General features: G+C 41.7%; 1 protein-coding gene across 5 annotated transcripts in view; it reads right to left on the bottom strand.

Annotated features, from left to right (window-relative positions):
* Positions 1–20,002, bottom strand: part of MAP3K15 (mitogen-activated protein kinase kinase kinase 15) — a 158,495-nt gene that overhangs the window by 78,459 nt on the left and 60,034 nt on the right. For all 5 annotated transcript variants that reach the window (XM_075913494.1, XM_075913486.1, XM_075913503.1 and 2 more), the window contains 3 exons: positions 15,935–16,128; positions 12,847–13,015; positions 8,319–8,425 (listed from right to left, as the gene is read on the bottom strand). In XM_075913494.1, coding sequence (XP_075769609.1) covers positions 8,319–8,425; positions 12,847–13,015; positions 15,935–16,128 — 470 coding nt within the window. The remainder of the gene's footprint in view (positions 1–8,318; positions 8,426–12,846; positions 13,016–15,934; positions 16,129–20,002) is intronic.

Genomic DNA, 20,002 nt, shown 5'->3' with positions numbered 1-20,002 from the left:
GTTTGCGGTACTGTCACTCTTACTTCTGTGCTGCCTCCAGTGTTGGATGACTGAAGAGTGCCTGCCTGGGAAGACAACACTGTTGCCAGCAGCAGTGCAGAAGTAAGGGTAGGAGTACAACCACCAACTCCCTACAATAACCTTGTAACCTGCTCCCCCCCATCCTGACAATTACAACATCACAAAATTTCAGATTGAAATAGCTGAAATAAGAAACTGACTACAATGGATTGTGAATTTGATAGGGGCCTAGTTATCACTCTAACCATATCACCAAAAACACCACGTTGGTCATTTCCAGTGTTGCTATACCTCCCAACCCCCTGAACACTAATGTAATTAACAAGCCAGAGCGATTCACAGAGTCACAGTCTTACCACACTGAAATCAACATTACCTTCATTGGGGCCAGGATTTGGAGATCTGGGATTAGGCAAATAGGAAGCATTTGACACTTTGTACAACTGTAATGTTACCAATTTTTGTCTGGACCTTTGTTGAGATTTTCCCTTGTATGACTTCTGTTTGCACCATGGCTAGACAGGTTGATAGAATCCTGTGTATTCTGAGAGAGAGATTCAATTATAGAAGGGCCCTAATTCAAACAAAAGAAAAGTTGGTTTCCTTTATCTTTAGTTTCATCTTAGCTGTATTTCTCTGCTCAGAAAGGACATAAAATATTTTCTCCATCTTTCTTATCCCCACCATTTTGGTTGCTACATGACACATGCTGAATATCAGTGGAAGGAGGTAACAGAACATTTTCCCCCCACAGATCAGTGCTGGCAGTTAGGTTGACCAAGTTTTCCCTGAATCCACACAAGCCAGTATTTTATTCAGATCAATGATATCACCCTTGAAACAGCTGTCATCAACAGTTTACTATGCATGCTATCATTTATAAATATGATCTCAGTGTCATATTACAGAATAATGAGAACACGAGGCAGCATAATCCATAATAAGAATAAATACAGTCATTTACAAAAGTAATTGTAAATGTGTTCAAAAAGCAACACTTACTGTTTACTGTGACTTAATACATTTTGAACACTTACTTTTATTAATAAAAGTGACTCAGTATAAAAGCAGTCTAAAACTGAAGATGAGGGGACTGATGAAAAAATGGCATCACAGCATTACAATAAATATTGTATCTCAATTACTCCATGTCAAATTTGCCCAATTTCCAGTTACTGATGGGTAATCTAAAGTACCACTAAGTAAAAATCTTCAGCAAGAAATAGGCCTAGAATAATTTAGAGCACATAATGTAGTGGCACTCGATGTGCAATTCACTCAAAATATAATAATGAGCCTCCTGAAGGCTAATGGGGTTGTTTGTGTGTCAATAAGGTCATAATTTGGCCTGCAGATCCTTTAATACTGGTGATACATTATGAGAACTCAGCTTGACTTTCAGATTGTAGGTTGAATTTTCAGGGCTCCAGTTGTGGAAAAAACATTTTTCTTGAAATTCTGCATATGTTAGGTGCCAATCACTGATATATAATAAATTGTTAACCCCTATGATGCCTTTTTTTACAGAAGTACATTGCAAAACACTAATTGCTTTTCAAGAAGAATAATTTCCTATGGTTATTACTTGTAATAACTAGTTATTTACTCATGAATCCATTGCATAGTGTTATTCCCATCACTCTAATAGCTTGCTCATAGTATTCTAGTCACTGTTAATAACCAGTAATGACTGCAGCCTCCCTCATATTTAATATGAATCAAGATGGAACTGCTGGGGGACTAAACAGAAATCTTACACTCCAGAACGCTGAATAGCAGGAGCTGTAGTAACTACACCACAGGCCTTATGTGAGGGCTGAAGTCAGCTTTAAGGTAGTTGCAATCTGCTCTCCTTTATTAAAAGTCAGATGTAGCCCTTGGCACTGGGCAAGCTCCCCATGCAGCCATTACTTGAGTAATATTTGGACTGTCCTGGTTTAGACTGCAAGGACATCTTCAAAATAATAATTTAAATCATTATTTTTAAGTTGATCAAAATCCTGTTTCATGTGACTAAACTCTAAATCACCTCTGGACAGTCATCATGGTAAAATTCCAGCTGAAAGTAAAAAATTAGACTATTGATATTCAAACTAATGTAGCAAGTAAAAACACCAAGGGTCAATCTACAGGGCCATTTGATTATTCTCTGAGCATTAAACAATCTAATTACAGGCAAAACAACTTTTAAAAATGAGTAGTCCTGTGGCATTTTAGAGAGTAACAAAAATATATAGTATCGTGAGCTTTCGTGGGCAAAACCCATATATGAGAGAGAGAGCGAGAGAGAGAGAGAGAGAGAAAGTCTCCTATCCCTCGCCCCACAGATTCTCAGTCCCCAGTCTCCTTACCCTCCCAGTCCCATACTCCCCACCCCACAATTCTTAATTTGATATCAGACTCCCTCTTCCCATTTCCCAGTCCCAGTGTCCTTGTCCAGCCAGTCCTGATTGCCCTGCTCATGGCCCCAGTCATCCACCAGGCTCAGGCTATATCTATATTTAGAGCATGGCAGCACCACTGTAGCGCTTTGGTGTAAATGCTTTCTACAGTGATAGGAGAGTTTTCCATTACTGTAGTTAATTCACCTGTAGTTATTTTCTCCCAACCTTGTCTCAATCTACTGTCCCCTCGCAGGATCAGCTCTTGTCCCTTCTGCATTAACAGCACAGGAGAGACTCAGTTCAGGTTCCCAGGCTCAGTACAGTCTGCAGCCACAAAGCTCTGCAATTTCAAGGAAAGTCCTGCTAAGCCCCAGGCCACACCATGCACGGAGGGGATGGAGTTTTGGGGAATTTAGTTGATAAAATGTAAGAAAAGTCCACTGAGACACGTGGGAACTGATTTTCTTATAAATTGGTCAAATTTGAATGAAATTTCATGGGGCAGAAAAAAGGCACATTTCTGATACAAAGGCCAATGTTAAGTCACTGGCTCCAAGGTGCTGATATGCTACAGCTTGTCGAAGAAAACATTAACAGGATTTTTTAACATGGGTAACAAGAACCTAAGTTTTTCCTAGCCTTGTTCTCACAAATGGCTGAACCATTTTGGGGATAGTTTCTGCAAACCATTTCAGCCTGAGGTAGACAAATGATGACTCATGAGGACATATAAGGGGAAGTTGCTTAAGAACCATTGTATTGGGGCAGAGGACAAAATGTAGTTATAATATATTGTACTAGACTATGACAAATTCACTTTATGGCCATTGAATGGTGGGCATATTTCTCATCGTTGTTACAGAAATATCAAATCCAAATGGATTCATAAATGTGTTTTGGCAGACTATCCCCAACAGGATATGAACCTTGACCTCAAACACCAGGACTGCATCCCTTATTCCTCTTAAAGGGATCTTTCGGAAAAGGCTTTATTTTCCGAAAGATCCGCGTCTAGATGGCGCTTTTTTCCGGCAAAGCTCTGGAAAAAAAAAAGCGGCAGCCATTTTTATGCAAATGAAGCGGGGGGGATTTAAATCCCCGCTTCATTTGCAATTATGATGTGTCTAACATGCATCCCTTTTACGGAAAAGGGATGCAGTCTAGAGACAGCCCAGGAGTATTACAAATATAATCTTCGCCTTCCCCAAAGCCATACTAAAGTCCAGAGTGTGCAGCATTCTGTGCACAGAGCCTGAAATTACTTGAGACAGACCCATGTTTGTCATGAAAACACCATGAAATCCTGAGTCAACCATGAAGAGCACTTATCCACATGATCACTGAAATTTCAGAATGCAAAAGGTCTTGGCAACTTCAGTGCCAACCCAGACAAAGTGCCACAGTAAAAGCTGTATGCTCCAGATTCTGACCCAGGCATCACTCACTCACTCACCCATTTTAAGACAAATGCAAGCATGGGAATCTAATCTGCTGATCCTCAGACAGACATCTTCCTTGATGTCCTTGATAGTTGTTAAACATTTTATTAGCCATTGAACTTACATTAAATAAAATGAAGCAAGGAGAAGAGTCCCTGATAATATGTGCTCTACGCTCTAAAGCTGTGTCCCCTACTGAGACCTGTGTCACCCAGATAATTCCTCAAGCATAGGTTCTGTGGTAGGAGAGTTTATCATCTGTTATTTATAACTAGGCAATTTACGCAGTGTTGCTCAGGTCCTTAGCTCAAGTAATTTTCGGTTTTTGGAAAATAAAATGAAAATGCCCATGCTCCATTTAAATCATTGTTCTGGGGTGGGGCTGGGGAAGAGGGGTTCAGGATGCGGGCTGTTCCAGGGAGAGAGAACTACCAGAGTCCTCTCTCACTGCAGCAGTTTGGGGCCACGTGAGGAGTGCCTCTCCATGACTGCTGCAGGTCCAGCAGGCACATCCTAGGGAAAGGGCTCATGTCCCTTGGGGTGAGGCAGGTCCGGGTTCATCTGTTCCCTGCACTCCCCAGCCAGAGGGAGGAATGTGGAAAACTGTACACTTTCCCTTTGTTTCCTGGAGAAGGGGAATAGCCAGCAACGTACACGTACAAACTGGGGACGGGGGAGCTGCAGGCCCCCTACTCTGCATAAAGGGGACTGGATGAGGAGGCCTGGGGCAGCCCAGGATGGGGAGCAGGCATACCCCCAGCCATCCGCTTTCACCTACGTGGTGATTCTGTCTCTTTTCTTTATGATTTTATGAGAAGCAATCCCATTCTAGGCACATCCCATTTTCCTAGCACAATCAAACCATTGTCTTGCTTTTAGTTGGGAGAAGAGTAGAGTAAGCTGTAAACTAAATTTGGTGGCCCAAGTTCTTAGCCTTGAACAAACAAGCACACAAACTCTCAAATATGTAGTAAATAGTGTCATAAATGTATAGCTATTCTCTGCTCTTTTTCTACATAAATTTGTAGAGTTCAATCCCCCAGAAATGATTCCTTCCTAATTATGTATCGTATCTTTAGCTCTTTATAGTACAGCTCAACCATCTAACTGAAAAGACTAAATTAAATGAACTGCCAACAATAACTTAATTGAAGAAGATGCAGAGAAAATGAATGAATGAGATTTTCTGATGATTATGTTCAGAAATGTGACATAATTGATCTGAAATATTAAGTATTAGAGGTCTGGTCTACACTAGGGAATAAATTTGAATTAAGATATGCCACTTCATCTAAGTTAATTGTGTAACTTAAGTCAAAGTATCTTAACTCGAATTTTGACATCATCCACACTGCAGGAGGAAGTCAAAGAGAGAACACTCTTCTTTCAACTTCCCTTACTCCGTGTAGACGCAGGACTATTATCATTGATGGGAATGCCACATCAGTTCAAATTAGCGTGTCTTCACTAGACTCACTAATCCAAACCCCAGAAGATGGACTGCGGTTGCTTGAATCTTATCTGTAGTGTAGACATATCAGATAGATTCATCAGTGTCTGGCATTTGGTATGCTCTAGTTCCTAAAATCAGTTATTCTGTTATTACTTATGCTATGTTTTTCCTGCTACACTTTATTTTACATTATGAGTAATCTTTACCCTGTTTTGCAAAGCAAGAATCAGTATCTTAGATATAACTTCATCATTTTGTATTCTTTTTAATACTAACAAAATTCAATAAGTCAGGAATAAAACAACCCAGAAAGTTAATACCGCAACCAGTCTGTGGGGTAAAAAAATTAAGTTGACCAGATATGTAAATAGACCTGATCTAAAAATATTTTCAAATTCAAAATAAGGTATCAAGCAGCAAATGCATTTTGAAAATTTCTAAAGGGAAGTAATTAAAAAAAAATTACTCTGACTGGATCAGAAATCTGTAAACAGCAGAAAGTACTTTTTGCATTCTTGCTGGTGGAAAATTAGTTGTTCTTTTTAGGAAGCTATTTAGCATAATACATTTCCTTCTTATTTCCAAATGAACATCAGACTCAATCAGACTGGTAACTCAATGAGGAGAGCAGGTGCAAGAACAGATCATTTTGCAGAGTTTGTAGAATTCTAACTCCATCAACATCTTCCAAAAGCTGCATGGGATTTTGTGGCACTAATATAATAACTCATACAATAACTAATCATACAAACGAATTAATAATTAACAATAATGACTCCTAATAGCAAATCATACAAACAATTACCCTGCCCTGTGCTGATGACTAATCGCTCCAATATCCTGCCCCCAATTCCCTCCCTGGGTATGCCTACACTTGAAGCTGGAGGTGACATAGCTGTGGTAGCTATGATTGAGTCTAGTCATGGTAGTAAAACAGTGGGAGTGGTTAAGCACCTGAAGTATGTGCTTAATGCAGGCCCACCAAAGTTGGGAGGGACAAAGGCGACACTTGCCCTGGGCCCTTTGAATCACTCTTGGAGTCCCGAAGTAGTGCGCTCTTGGCAGCTGTAAGGGCTGGCGGGGGAGGGGGAGTAGAAAGAAGCATAGTCTGGTAGGCACTAAGGGTTAATTGTCTTATTCCCCTGCTGCCCAAGGCCCCAACCCTTCTGAGCACATGGAGCCAGCCCCTCCCCACTTTGCCCAGTGGCCCAGTGAGGCTGTCGGCCCACTGGCCTAAAATGTCGGATGGGAACATACTCAGGGCAGTTAGACCCTCTTACTGTTCATGCCAATGAATTCATATCTGATCACAGCTAGCACTGGCATGCGTCTCCTGGAGCTGTAATTGACACCTCCAGTTCAAAGCATAGACATACCTCCAGTCTCTTCACCTTAGAGTCACTGCACACATGCTCCTTTTTATCCTCCTCTCCTGTCCTTCGCCCCTCAGCCCCCTTCCTTTCCATGTCCCCTCTTTCTTTCCTTTAGCTCATCCTCACTTAAATAAATACACACATACACACAATACATTATGGAACTAACATAACATTTGCTGCTGCCTGCTGTTCACTTTGTTTGGATGTCTACCTTGTGTCTGCACTGTATTTAGACTGGAAGCAGAGGTGGTCTACTACTCTGTGTTTGTACTGTGGCTAGCACTTGGAGCCCCGTTCTAGGTTGTCCCTAAGGCATTACCATAATAAACATGATTAAACAAATTCCTCTATGTATTTGCAAATGGAAGCTTTTTGCAGCTCATGACCTGGTCAAAACTAGACAAATCTTCACAGAAACAATGAAAGCTATTTACCTGACCTCAGAACTACTTCCCTGATCAATTGCCAACCACAAATTCCCAAATCAATACAAATGTTCAATTATGTCCGTGAAAATTTTACACAGGGGGAGGAGGGAAGGCAGTTTTGATAAACTTCATTCCCAGACAGCCTGAATTCTTTTTGCTGAAACTCTCATGCATACATAAAAATACAGGGAGACAGACACCAAAAATGGAAAATTTTAGCCAAAAGGTTACATTCGGGCAAAGTTTTAAGAATGTTGTACTGTGCTAAATCAAATGCCTTATAATAATCTAAGTATATTGCATTTACACAATTACCTTTATCAAATAAACTTGTAATTTTGTCAAAAGAACAAAATCAGACTTATTTGAGAAGACCTATTTTCCACAGAAACAAGCTAAATACTTCCTCACTATAATTTTAAAATACAGTAGTCGTTGTAGGTAAGTACTATGGAAAAATCAGCCTAGAGGAATACATGGAGAAAACAGAACATTTATCTTTGTCACTCCAGGAAAGATAGAGAGGGTAAAAGCAGGCAGGCTCAAATGGGCTTTTCTTCCCTCGATCGGAAATACAGTTTATGGTTCAACTAACAATTGTCATTAATTACGTTAATAACTCACCCATGTTTCCTTTACTGTTAGTAAACAGTAATCAAGAACTCAAACATTTAAGCAATTTGGGCCTGATCCAAAGCCCATTATAGTCAGTGGGAGGTTTTTTCATGTATTTCAGTGCACTTTGAATCTTTTTTATCCTTTCTTGTGGAATGGCTATTCTTTTACCAAATGGTGGCTGTTTTTAAAAGTTGTTCTGAGATTTCAAATGTTAAAAGTTGTTTTGGTGCAAACAGACCAACCCATGGTTATGGCAAACAAAAGCAATTTATTTCAAGAATAGTGTTCCAGTGGTATGGGTGTGAGTGAGACAGATGTTACCCATATATGCACACACGTACACACAAAAATATAGCACACACATTTTAAACTTATGAACAGGGCTCAACAATTAAGGTAATCTACTCGCCATGGGCGAGTAGATTATAGCCAGGCACGGCGACGTAGCGCAATCAGTGCATATGCAGTGCAGTCTGTGCATGCGCAGAGTGCTGAACTGTGCAGCTGGCGAGCAGAGCTCGCCGTGGTTCGGCGAGCCCTGTTTATGAATATACATGTATGCTTATAGAGAATGCAAAAAACCTAGCAGTTATCCTTACCGATTCAATGCAAATGCATAATGAAATTTAATGTTATGCTGATCAGCAAGATCGCAGGTAGGCAGCATTTCCAGTGTTTCCACAAGTTTCACCATAGCATCGTAGTCCTGATATCAATAAAAAAAAATCCAATCAGAGAAAATATCACTAACCTAAATTCCCAGCTGGGTCAGGCTCTTCACTTGAAAACTTTACCAATTTAGTGACAATAATAATTACAGATGGAACCTCTCTGGTTTGGGACTCTCTGGTCCGGCAACATCTGTGGTCTGGCAGGATCATGGATGCTGCTGGACTAGAGAGCCACAGCTTGGAACAGCGGAGACCTGGCATCCCGGGTTAGCCTCAGGGCTGCAGAACTCCGGTGGCCCTGGGACAGGGAGTCTGACAGCCTTGGGGCAATAGAACCCCAGCACTCTTGGGGCTAGCTAACAAGCTGGAAGCCCAGTGGCTGGGAAGCGTGATGATTTGCTGACGGATCCTGGGAGAGCCCGGAGACTGTCAGCAGAGAGGCCAATCTCCTTTGGTACGGCAAACTCCCTCCGATGGAACTGGTCAGCTCCTGAGGGTGCTGGACCAGGGAGGTCCAACCTGTACTGGTTAGTGTGGCCAAGGACAACTCACATTTATCAACAGGCAAGCTAGTTGTGCACAAATAGTAGTTACTTACCTTATGCAGTAACAATAGCTCTTCGAAACATGTCCCCTTCTAGGCGTGCCAATGTGTGCTCATCCCTGCACTGCTGATTGGGTCTGTTAGGCCTGCACATGCAATGTGTCTTCTCATGCCCCACCACAAGGCTAGTCAGCACATACAGGCCAACACCCTCTCAACTCCCCCATCTTGCTGGCCCCCGCTGTCTCATTGGGCAGCCTCGCTAGCAAGCCCTGCTTTGTTATTTTAAAATGAGTTATTTTGAAATAACACTGTAGTGTAGACATACCCTTACTGATAACAGCAGTGTGCCACTGAAGGTGGCATTGGAGGTGGAGTCGTCAATGACTGAATGTAGCTCCTTTGGGAAGCCTGACAGATAGAGAGAGCCAAGAGGCACATTGCATCACCTCTGCCATGGAGACAGATCCAGCCACAGTGTCAGCTACTTCTAGGGCATTTATACTATTGCTTTTGCTGCTGACCCTCCTGAATGATGGCCTTAAATTGATCTGCTTGAGTCACATCAATAAAATCATTCAGTTTCAAATAGTTTACAGAGTCATATTTCTCCACAAAGGCTTGGAAATCAGTGTTTTGAAACTGAAGCGTGACCGAGGAATATGCCTTCCTCCTCAAAAAAAGTCCAGACACTTCCAGTCCCTATTGTAGGGAATGGACCTTATCTGGTGTTGACAACCATAAGAATTTACAGTAAACCACCACAATGGAATGGGGAAAGAGGGGGTGGAAGAAGAAGAATTCTGTCTTTCTTTCAGGAATAGAATACTTTTTGTCATCTTACTTGGCAGGTTGGTGAGACCAATGCTGGGTCTACCATATGGTTTTTGTGGAATCAAGGAGAACTTCATTAATATGGAGAGCAACTTTTGAGGAAGAAAAACAATGGAAGATGCCAAGAAGCTTGTAATGTGTGTCCCTTGACTTCTTCCAGTGATACCTAGACATAAACCAATACTCTCATCATAAGCTCTTGGAAGAGGTGAAAGCAATTTGCCAGGGACAGCGGGGGAGGCACGACAGCCTCATCTGGGGAGGGGAAGGAGGAAATGGTCTCTCAGTCGCCTCTTCCTTGACATCGCCCTCACATTCCTCTATGATTTCTCCTTGAGGTTCCAAAGGCCTGGATACCATGGGCTAAGGGAATACAGGGTTTTTTGTGGTGGAACTAGAAGCCTGTGAGGGATGGGGATGGTATGTAGACCAGGAATCCCAGCATGGCCACTGGGGTAGTGGTGGCGTAGAGCCCAGTGGTGGTGCCATGGTTGCCCATAGCAGGAAGGATGGCAGTTGGGCCATATGAGGATATGTCTAGGGGCTCTAGCGTTATTGTGGACTGTAGGGAGCCTGGGAGGAGTACTGAGATCTCCCCCATTGGTTTGTTATCTGACTCTACACCAGAGAGGAGGGGAGCGCTGCAGGGCACATTCCCATGTCAGACAAAGACTCAGCATGCAGGTTCTAGTACCAAAGAGAGGGGACTTTGGCATATTGATTATACAGAGCCCCACAATTGCTGGAATTCCACTGGTGCTGACCAGCTTAATCCAACTGACAGTGCCCAGGAAGACAGAGATCTTGCCTGCTCTAGATGCTCAGGTGCCAAGTGGGGCATTTGTACTGATGAGGCATCACGTACAGATAGCACCTTCAAGTGCTTGTTCCGGTCTTCTCCCTCAGTGCCACCGACTCGGTGCCTGTGCCCTTTGGGTCTGTAGACACATCAATGGCACCTGCTGCTATAGACTTTCTTAAGCGATGGGTATTGGGGGCTTGATCTGCCTCAGTACCGACAGTGCCAAGGATACCAAGCATGCTGGGGATCATTTGTGGGTAGCTCATGGCTCAATGTGGAGCCTTTCCATTCTATTTTTCAAATTGTGAGGAGTCAGTTACTGATTTCTTCCCCCCCAGCCTGTGGATGTCGAGAGCTGTGAGGAAGACTCATCTGCCTGGTGACTCATGGCATGAGTCTGGAGAGGGCCTGAAGGCTGCCTCTATGAATATAATCTTTGGCCTCAGGTTTTTGTCCTTGAGTGACCAAGGTCTAAGCTGGGGAGTGCACTTTTCAGGGCTGTATCCCTCTCCTATGCAAGAAATGCACCGTGAGTGCATATCCGCAATGGGGATAATCTTGTTGCATGAGAAACACTTCTTCATGCCTGGACACTTATTCTGCTGGGGAAAAGGCCCCCAATAAGAAAGATTTTATTTTATTTTTTCCCCGTTCTTTATTTATAGATATATTTAGAGAAAATAAGAGAAAAAATACTACAATAACTATTACTAAAAACTACGGTCAAGGCTACAAACGTTGAGATAATAGTCATTAACAGACTGCTAATAGCTCCATCTCTAGCCAGGGGCATTTGAGAAGGAACTGAGAGGGCATTTGCCCGCCCGCATTGGCTAGCTTCCTGATGGAGCACATGGAGGGACAACACACATGCAGGCCTAATCGACACTGCTATCAACATTCTCTGATCAGCAGCATAGGCGTGCAAGCACACCTACAGTGCAGCACCCGTAGGGACGCTACTTAAAGAAACAACCTTGATCTTGGCATCTTGCTGATACGTTACTGACCCTGACACATTCAGGTATATATTAACGAGGTCCCAGAGGGCCAGCATCTTCTTACCATTTGAAGAACAGTCAAAGTCTGTAATTAAACTTCCTAATGAAGAAAGCACTTAAAGGAATAGGAAGGCACATCAAAAGGGAAATCAACTGGCGGGAACTCATCACAAGCAATCAAACATACAGATAAAACAGAGAGCTGAATAAGACAAGGCAATATGATGATCTCTCTCTCTTGATCTGCTAATGATTGACAAATACCCAGTTTAGGTACATCTGCACTAAAAGTGACGGTGTTATTGCAGAATGGGTAGGCCTAACTCAGTTAACTAGGTAGTGCAGGTAACAATCATGGAGTCACAGATACTAGCAGGGTCAGCAACCCAGACAGCTTGTACTTGGGTGCCAAAGCCCATGCCACCACTTCCTCACTACCACTGTACTGATGCCAGCTAGATTACTGTTACAGTGGGGCTACGTCTACACTGGCCCCTTTTCCGGAAGGGGCATGTAAATTTCACTAGTCGTCGTAGGGAAATCCGTGGGGGATTTAAATATCCCCCGCGGCATTTAAATAAAAATGTCCGCCGCTTTTTTCCAGCTTTTAAAAAAGCCGGAAAAGAGCGTCTAGACTGGCCCCGATCCTCCGGAAAAAGTGCCCTTTTCCGGAGGCTCTTATTCCTACTTAAGACGTAGCCTGGGTGTGCCAATGCACACTCAATCACATGTTCATTTACAGAGTAGAGGTGCCCTGAGGGAGGGACACAGGAATCAAAAGTGCTAATATCAACAGAGCAAATTCTATATTTCTAATGGATCGGTAAAAATAAGTCTTGAGAGAGAAATGTCACTCACAACGATGGACAGCTTCTAAGTATTATATGAGAGGCCCTGTTTTACCAAAATCAGTGATTTTTCAAAAATGCAAAAAGCTATTTTTTCAAGAGGGTGCTGGGTTAAAATAAAAAGAACATTCCTTTTTAAGCCAGTTATGAAACATAGTAAACCCAGACTCATGTAGCAAATGCTGAAAATCAGGACAAATTCTTTTTCTTAGTTTACACTTGCTTAAAGTTTGGATATAAAAATTAAAAACAAAATAAACTTCTTGTTTTTATAGGTAAAAATGAAAAAGAAATAACCTCCCTTAAACTAAAATAATACTGTGTTCCAAATTCAAGAAGATATACAATGAACAGGCCACAAACAAGAACAGCCATAAACAAACCCACTTGAAAGACAATCTTCCTTACTTTCACATCAATAATATACCTGGATATCTCGATAAGAAAGAAGCAGGTTTATGACAATGTCAGAAGTAAGGACTTCAGTATTATCCATACGGAGCTTAATCCTGGCCAGCTCCTTTGCTAATTCATCTCCTTGATACTTCTCTCTAGCTTTTCTAATATCATTCAATAGTGTTTCCTTGCAATATGCACTAAAAGAAATAAAAATGAAAAGAAAGTGTTAGAATGTTCTAAATGGAGGTTTGGCTACATTGTTAAAACTGTGCTAGTATTTCTTTATTGGAATGAGGTTTAAGGTAACTATTCTTTTCAGTTCACACATTTAAGAAATATTTTATATGAGGCATTGTGAAATTACAAGTTCTATTTTTTATTCTTAAATAGACCTAGTAAAGTAAGAGGAACAGTGCCCCTAATAAACACATTAATGTACACATTTATTCTGAAGAAAGCAGAAAATGGCATGCTAAACAAAGTAACAACAGTGATATAAAATCCTTCATCTATATCTAATGGAGAATAGCAGCCAGAGCCATCCATTATCTGACTAACTGTAGTTAACTTAATAAACATAATACATACTATTACACAGAGAACAGCCACAATAACAACTGTCATGTCTTTTAAATACTAAAAATAAGTTTACACTGAAACATGGGAAGATTAAAAAAAAAAAAAAGATGTAGTCTATCTGAAATGTAACTTGTAGTGAGCAATTACAGGCAGTCCCCGGGTTACGTACAAGATAGGGACTGTAGGTTTGTTCTTAAGTTGAATTTGTATGTAAGTCGGAACTGGTACATATTGTAGGGGAAACTCTAGCCAAACATTTCTCCAGAGCTCAGTTTTATTCTCCCACACCTCACTTCCCTTAGTCCTTTATTCTCAAGCCGAGGTGTCTGCTGAGAAAAGCCGCTCTGCATCTCCCTGGTCTGCTGGGGGGGAGGCGCTAGCTTCGCGTCTCCCTAGTCTGCTGGGGGAAGCAGCTAGTGTGGGGTTGCCTCACCCCGTTTGTAAGTAGGGATCTGATGTAAGTCGGATCTATGTAACCCGGGGACTGCCTGTACTAACCCCAGGGCTTACTAATTAATATCCAGATTGTGACAGGTACTTAGAAATATATAAATACTTTTCCAAGAGAAGTTGAAAGTGCTCTCCTCTGAAGTCCTAAGTGTAGAAGAGGAAATTAAGCTCTCTCAATATCCAGTAATGCTTTGATCCTTATTTCCATAGCATATTTCACTTGCAAAGTATTCTCATGAGATAATACAGCGAAGGCCTGAAGAAATGGCCATTAGAGTCAATGGAAGGCTTTCATATTTTATTTATTTTACTGTCACTGAAAACTCATGTCTAATTTTTTGCACACTACCTTTCCTAGTTCTCATGCACTGTTTCTGGGTGTATGTTAAACTGTACTTTTTACATTAACGTCAACTGATATAGGATAAAATTTTCAAAGCACTTAAGAGACTTAGAAGCTAGGGATGTAAAATCCCGATTAATCAGTTAACCAGTTAAATGTTAAGTTAACCTAATGTTTAACTGGTTAAAGCAGGATCCTGGGCGGGGCACTGCTTCAGCCCAGCTGGAACGGCCCCCAGCCCACGGAGCTCCCAGACCTGGCAGCCCTCCACTCGTTACCCAGAAAGCATCACACAGTAAGGTTAATCCTTCATATCTCTATTAGAAGCCCAAGTCCCATTTTTTAAAGTGACTTAGCTGCCTATGTGTCTCACTAAAACTTGCCTTTTGTCACTTGTCCCTACTATACATCTTCACATCCATCTGCCATTACTCTTACTAACTCTGTAACTGTCCAGTTAACTCTTAAAAACATTTGAGGAGAGAGTTTGTATAAAAGACACCACATAAAATGTAAGCCGTATTGACAGTGTCACATTATCCCTCCTCTTTACCTCACCACCTTCACATTAATATGCCTGTAAACGGCAGTGTAAGAAACAGAGGAGCAAAAAATGACATCATAATCAGATACTTTTAAATTAGAATAAAAATACATCACAAGATCTAATGTACTGTAGGAACGGAGTGCCACATAGCAGCTGTCACAAACAAAAATGCACCAACTTAAATCTGAGCTCTACTGATAACACTGAACAAAGACAGCTCTGCTCAACAATATGGCTGCAGTTCAGCAATCTTGAAATAGACTGTAAGCTCCTTGGGGTAGAGACCATCTTTTTGTTCTATGTTTGTTCATAGCTTTTCATAATCAGATCCTGGTACATGATTAGGGCTCGTAGCTGCTACAGTAAGTCAAGTAATAAATAAAAACAGCAGTAGCACAGGGTAGGTACTGATCAGAGTTTTAATCTAGGCTGAATTGCACCGTTTCAAATGATGCTGAGCATGAATCCAAATTGAGTTTTCCCATGATTGTGCTATGACCTGATGACAAGCACAGCCAAAGGGTAATAATGATCACGTAGTTTACCCATCATATGGAACCTATTCCATAGGATAGGAGCTTCCTGTCATTATGGAAACAGAAGAAGGAAAGAGCGCATGGCACAAAACAGACATTGCACAACATTTTGACCGAGGAAGAGAATGTGAAAAGTATAGGAGAGGTACAATGGATAGTGCCTAGTAAACAAAGGGATGTCAAAATGGGTCAGTCAACAAGAGTCACCATGAGACAGCTGAGGCCCAGAGCAGCATTTTACAATTACTATCCAATTTGAGTGCCAAAAAGTGCCGCTCAGACACTAGTCTGTTTGAGCACTGTTAATGCCATACTGTTTGTTCACAGTGCAGAGCAAAGATGGTCTTTGGTTTTAAGACCTACCATGCACTATAATTTATGTTTTCTTTTATAATACTTCTTCCCTTTTCCAAGGGGCTGTGTTGGCAGTTCTGACTCTGCTGACTGATATTTTCGATACTGAATTTAATCCATTGCTGTCATAAGATGATTAGTTTACTACAACAGCTACATAATAGCAATATTGATTAAATCAAATTAAGATATTTCTTTTAACATGGGGTTAAACATGTTGAACACTGAACCCTTGTGAGGATTCTGAAACCCCTTGTATACAGAAAAAGATATCCAGGGATAGGAAGTATAAATGTAGCAACATTACCATGATGTAACGTGAATGTCCTTAAGAAGAGCGATAAACCTGTCCATCAGTGGAACACAAAGAGGTCCCAAGATGTTGTCCCAGTTAGGCTGCATGTACTCAGAGGCTCTCCGCAAGGCATCACTTTCACAGCAAAAATAATCAGCACAAGGTGTAACAATGTATGGAATAAAATAATAATTCCCACTGGAAGCCTAGAAGGAAAAGCAGACACATTCAGAGGGCAAATGGAAGCAGTAAACACACACAAACTGGATGCAGTGATCTCATTCTGAATCTTAATTAATTGCTCAATTGCTTATTGATCAGCAATAATGGGCTGCTAAGTTTATGCAAATGTTCATTAACTTTGCATGCCTCCTCTTTGGCATGCTCAACTTGAGATACTTTGGGCCTGATTTTCAGACATGCCAAAGACCACAGTGCTTACTGAATTCAGTAGGAGCAGCTTTCTTGAAGGAAGAATTAAGTCTTTATGGCTATGTCTACACTGCAGAAGCTTTTCCGGAAGAGATCTTAAAAACTCCTTCTGAAAGAGAGCATCTACATGGAAAAAGTGATCTGCTTTTTCAAAAGATAGTGTCCATTCACCGTGGATGCTATTTCGCATTTCAGCTGTGATTACTATAGACAAAGTGGCCACCTGGGCACCTGTGCTTTTTCCTCTTTCCTCTTCTTTCGAAAGAACACCCTTCTCCCTGTCCACACATGCCTTTTTCCAAAAGAGCTCTTTTGGAAAAAGACTTCTCCCTCATAGAGAGGTTTACCAATGTTGGAAAAACCCCTCTGTTATTTTGATTTTTTTTTCGAAAGAAAGTGAGTGCAGTGTGGACGTGAGGTTTTGTTTTTTTTTTGAAAAAATGGCTGTTTTTCCGAAAAAACTCTGCAGTGTAAACATACGCTATGAAAATATATGGAGATCCAAATTTAATAAAAATTCTAAGTTTACTATACAGTACACATTTTGTTTATTGAAAACAACAACCATCAAAATGTCATAGTGGTGTCACCAGAGCTTCAGAATTTAAATAACACAACTAATTTTAAATATTACCTTAATTATTTTTATATAACTGGGATTTTAAATTAAATATTCAGAATACGGGTTAGGCAAATTATGCAAGGTAACAACTGTCATGAAATTGTCACTCTTATTCAATAGATCAGTTTCACATTAACATAATAAAAGGGGACCGGCAGTGGCATTTTTATAACTGAAAAGACACACTTCATATGGGGTGATACTTAATATTTTAAGATCCATACACCTTTCTGCATTCTGGACTAAGAGGCCCAGTCCTGTCCTATATTAACAAATCCAAAAATTGTGACTCTGGCTCCACACAAATCAGGATGTTTTAAACAATAAATCAACAATTCTATTTGCTTTCTGGGTTTTGAGACTTCAGTGTTCACATTTGCAATTTTGTTAACACCCTGCAACTATGAGGACTGAAAACCTACTTCATGACCCAAGGAGCTGTGGTTTAAAAACACCAACAATTGTGAGACTTACATAAAATCAGGTGTGGGCAAAATTACCTCACATGGGCGGGGGTGGGAAGTGGGGAGGGGGCTATGCACATTACTAAGAGTGAAGAAATCAAGCACTAGACCTGAAGAGAAACAACTTATGAAAACTGTTACATTTTGTGACTAGGAAGCAAGAGGTTGCCTGGCCGGGCTGTATGAAGCAGTGCTCTCCGTTGAGCCTGAGCAGTACCAAAGACTGGGAAAAACCTTGTGCAGACTGCTCTAAAGACTGGCAGAAAGACAGCAGCAAGGAGTAGATCAACAGCTGCTGTGAAAGAGAGGAGAACGGCACAGCTCTGGAAAGGAAGGACGAAGATGTCCTGAAACAGATTGGAGAGCGGAACAGATTTTGTGGTATATGTCAATAAAGCAGTCACTAGAAGGTGAGAGTTTTCATTTCATCCTCATTTTAAATTTGAACTTGAACTTCAAATAGATGAAGTTTATTATGATTGAAAACTATAGAAGAGCCATCATTGCTAATAAAACCACCACATTCCTGTTTACCGTAGTTGAACTAAATGTCATCACGCAGTACAGCAGAGATAGTCTATGCTTTGTCAAGGTCCACATATCTTGGGTAAGGTCTATAGTCAAGGCCCAGATGCCAAAGAAAATAATAAAATAAAAATAAAATAATTATTAGTAAATAAAAAGATTGTGGGGTTCATTCAATAATGCCTGGTGGTCCAGATAGATAGGCCCATGATCTGCCTATTGACTACTCGTACAAAACATTATTCACATTTCTAACACTGTGATCATTGATTACACTTCTGTCTTTCTACCATCCTTCCTCCTCAGAACTAGCTATATAAATGAAACAACTCAGGTAATCAGTGTGTCAGATTACTCAGTGTACACTTTGCTGGTGTCTGAGTCCTTAGAATTTGTATTTTCCATCTCTCCCTACAATTGGGAAGACTAGAAACTGAACTTTAGGCAGAGATCTTTGAAATCTATTTAAACTTTCTGATATAGTGGCAGCAGGTCTTAAGTCCTAACCCCATGATGTTTTCACATAAACATTTCCACTCACATGTGCCACAGAATTCAAAGTGATGGTTTTAGGAATTACAATAGTTTGACTTTATTTTGTTTCTATAGAACAGCAATTCCCAAGAAATACCGGGGCTCAGCATGGCTGCAGGGAGGGGAGCGGGGCAGGGCGGACTGGGAGGAGGGGTGTGTGTGTGTCGGGGAAACCAGCTTCTGGGAAGCAGAGTTGGGGGCAGCGGGGCTGTCCGGTGCAGATCGGGGTGGATGGGTGGCCAGCGGAAGCATGGTTGGGGGCTGCAGGGTTCTGGGGGCAGCTGGCTGGCCGGCAGAAGCAGGGTTGGGGGCAGCGGGGCTGGAGATCAGGGTGAGCAGGCAGCGGAAGCAGGGCTGGACGGGGGGCGGAGGGGCTGGACGGAGGAGATCGTGAGGAGAAGGATAGGAGAACCAGCCACCGGAGGCAGGGCTGGATGGGGGCAGCGGGGCTAGCCAGGGGAGATTGGAAGGAGAAGCGGGGGGAGGGAGGTGAATCGGCCGGCGGGAAGCGGGACTGACCTGGGCACACGTAGACCCGAGCACAAGTGAGTCCAGCTCCGGGGATTCCATTTCTCCCCTCCCACACCCCATACCCTCCTTCGAGTAGTTGCGAACTGCCTGGCTGGTAGACACACACAAGCAGAATGAGCACATCTACCAGCCAGGCAATTCACAGCTATGGACTGATACACCTAATAATAATAAAACTTACCTAATTAGAAAATACCGGACATTTTATATGTCCGGTATTTTCTCAATTTGTTTCCCGGACAGAACCCTCAAATACCGGACTGTCCGGTACAAAACTGGACACCTGGCAACCCTACCCCTCCTTGTACCCTCCCTCCTAGCCAGATACCCTGCTCCCAAACTGCTCCTGCTCCTGCCTCCTGGAGTGCCCATGCGGCACCGGGTCCCTGAAGTCCTGGCCCAGGCTGGGCAGAGGATGCAACTGGGTGAAACACTGAAAATTTATTCATTTTTAATTCTTTTTTTTATATGCGTTTATCTATTTGAGCTGCAAAAAACAGTACTGAAAAAAAAAACCAGGTTCCAACTGAAGTAAAAAGTTTGGGAAACCCTGATCTAGCCAGCTTTCTATCCATTTTACAGTCCATTTATCCAATCCATATTCCCTTAACTTGCTGGCAGGAATATTGTGGGTGACCGTATCAAAAGCTTTGCTAAAGCTGGCACTGGGGGCTGTGGGAGGACCTGAAACAACTTATTTGAATATTCATAATTTGCTTAATGAATATGCAAATGAATGTGAAAGGTCCTCCAAAAGCTCGTGAATGGATTTACTGGTCCCCGTGTCAAAAAGTTTGGGAACCCCAGCTATAGAATATGTATTAAAAACCTAGACTCAAACTCAGGTCATATTTTTATATAACCACAGGGAAGCTTTCCACCTTGACAAAAAATACCCTGATCCTGCAGCACTGGACTTAAGTTTGCGACACATCCAATCGGGAAGATTATTTTTAAGCTCTGATTACTCTT

This window comes from Pelodiscus sinensis, chromosome 1 (genome assembly GCF_049634645.1).
Source record: "Pelodiscus sinensis isolate JC-2024 chromosome 1, ASM4963464v1, whole genome shotgun sequence".
NCBI lineage: Eukaryota > Metazoa > Chordata > Testudines > Trionychidae > Pelodiscus > Pelodiscus sinensis.
This window is presented reverse-complemented; position numbering and strand designations above follow the sequence as displayed.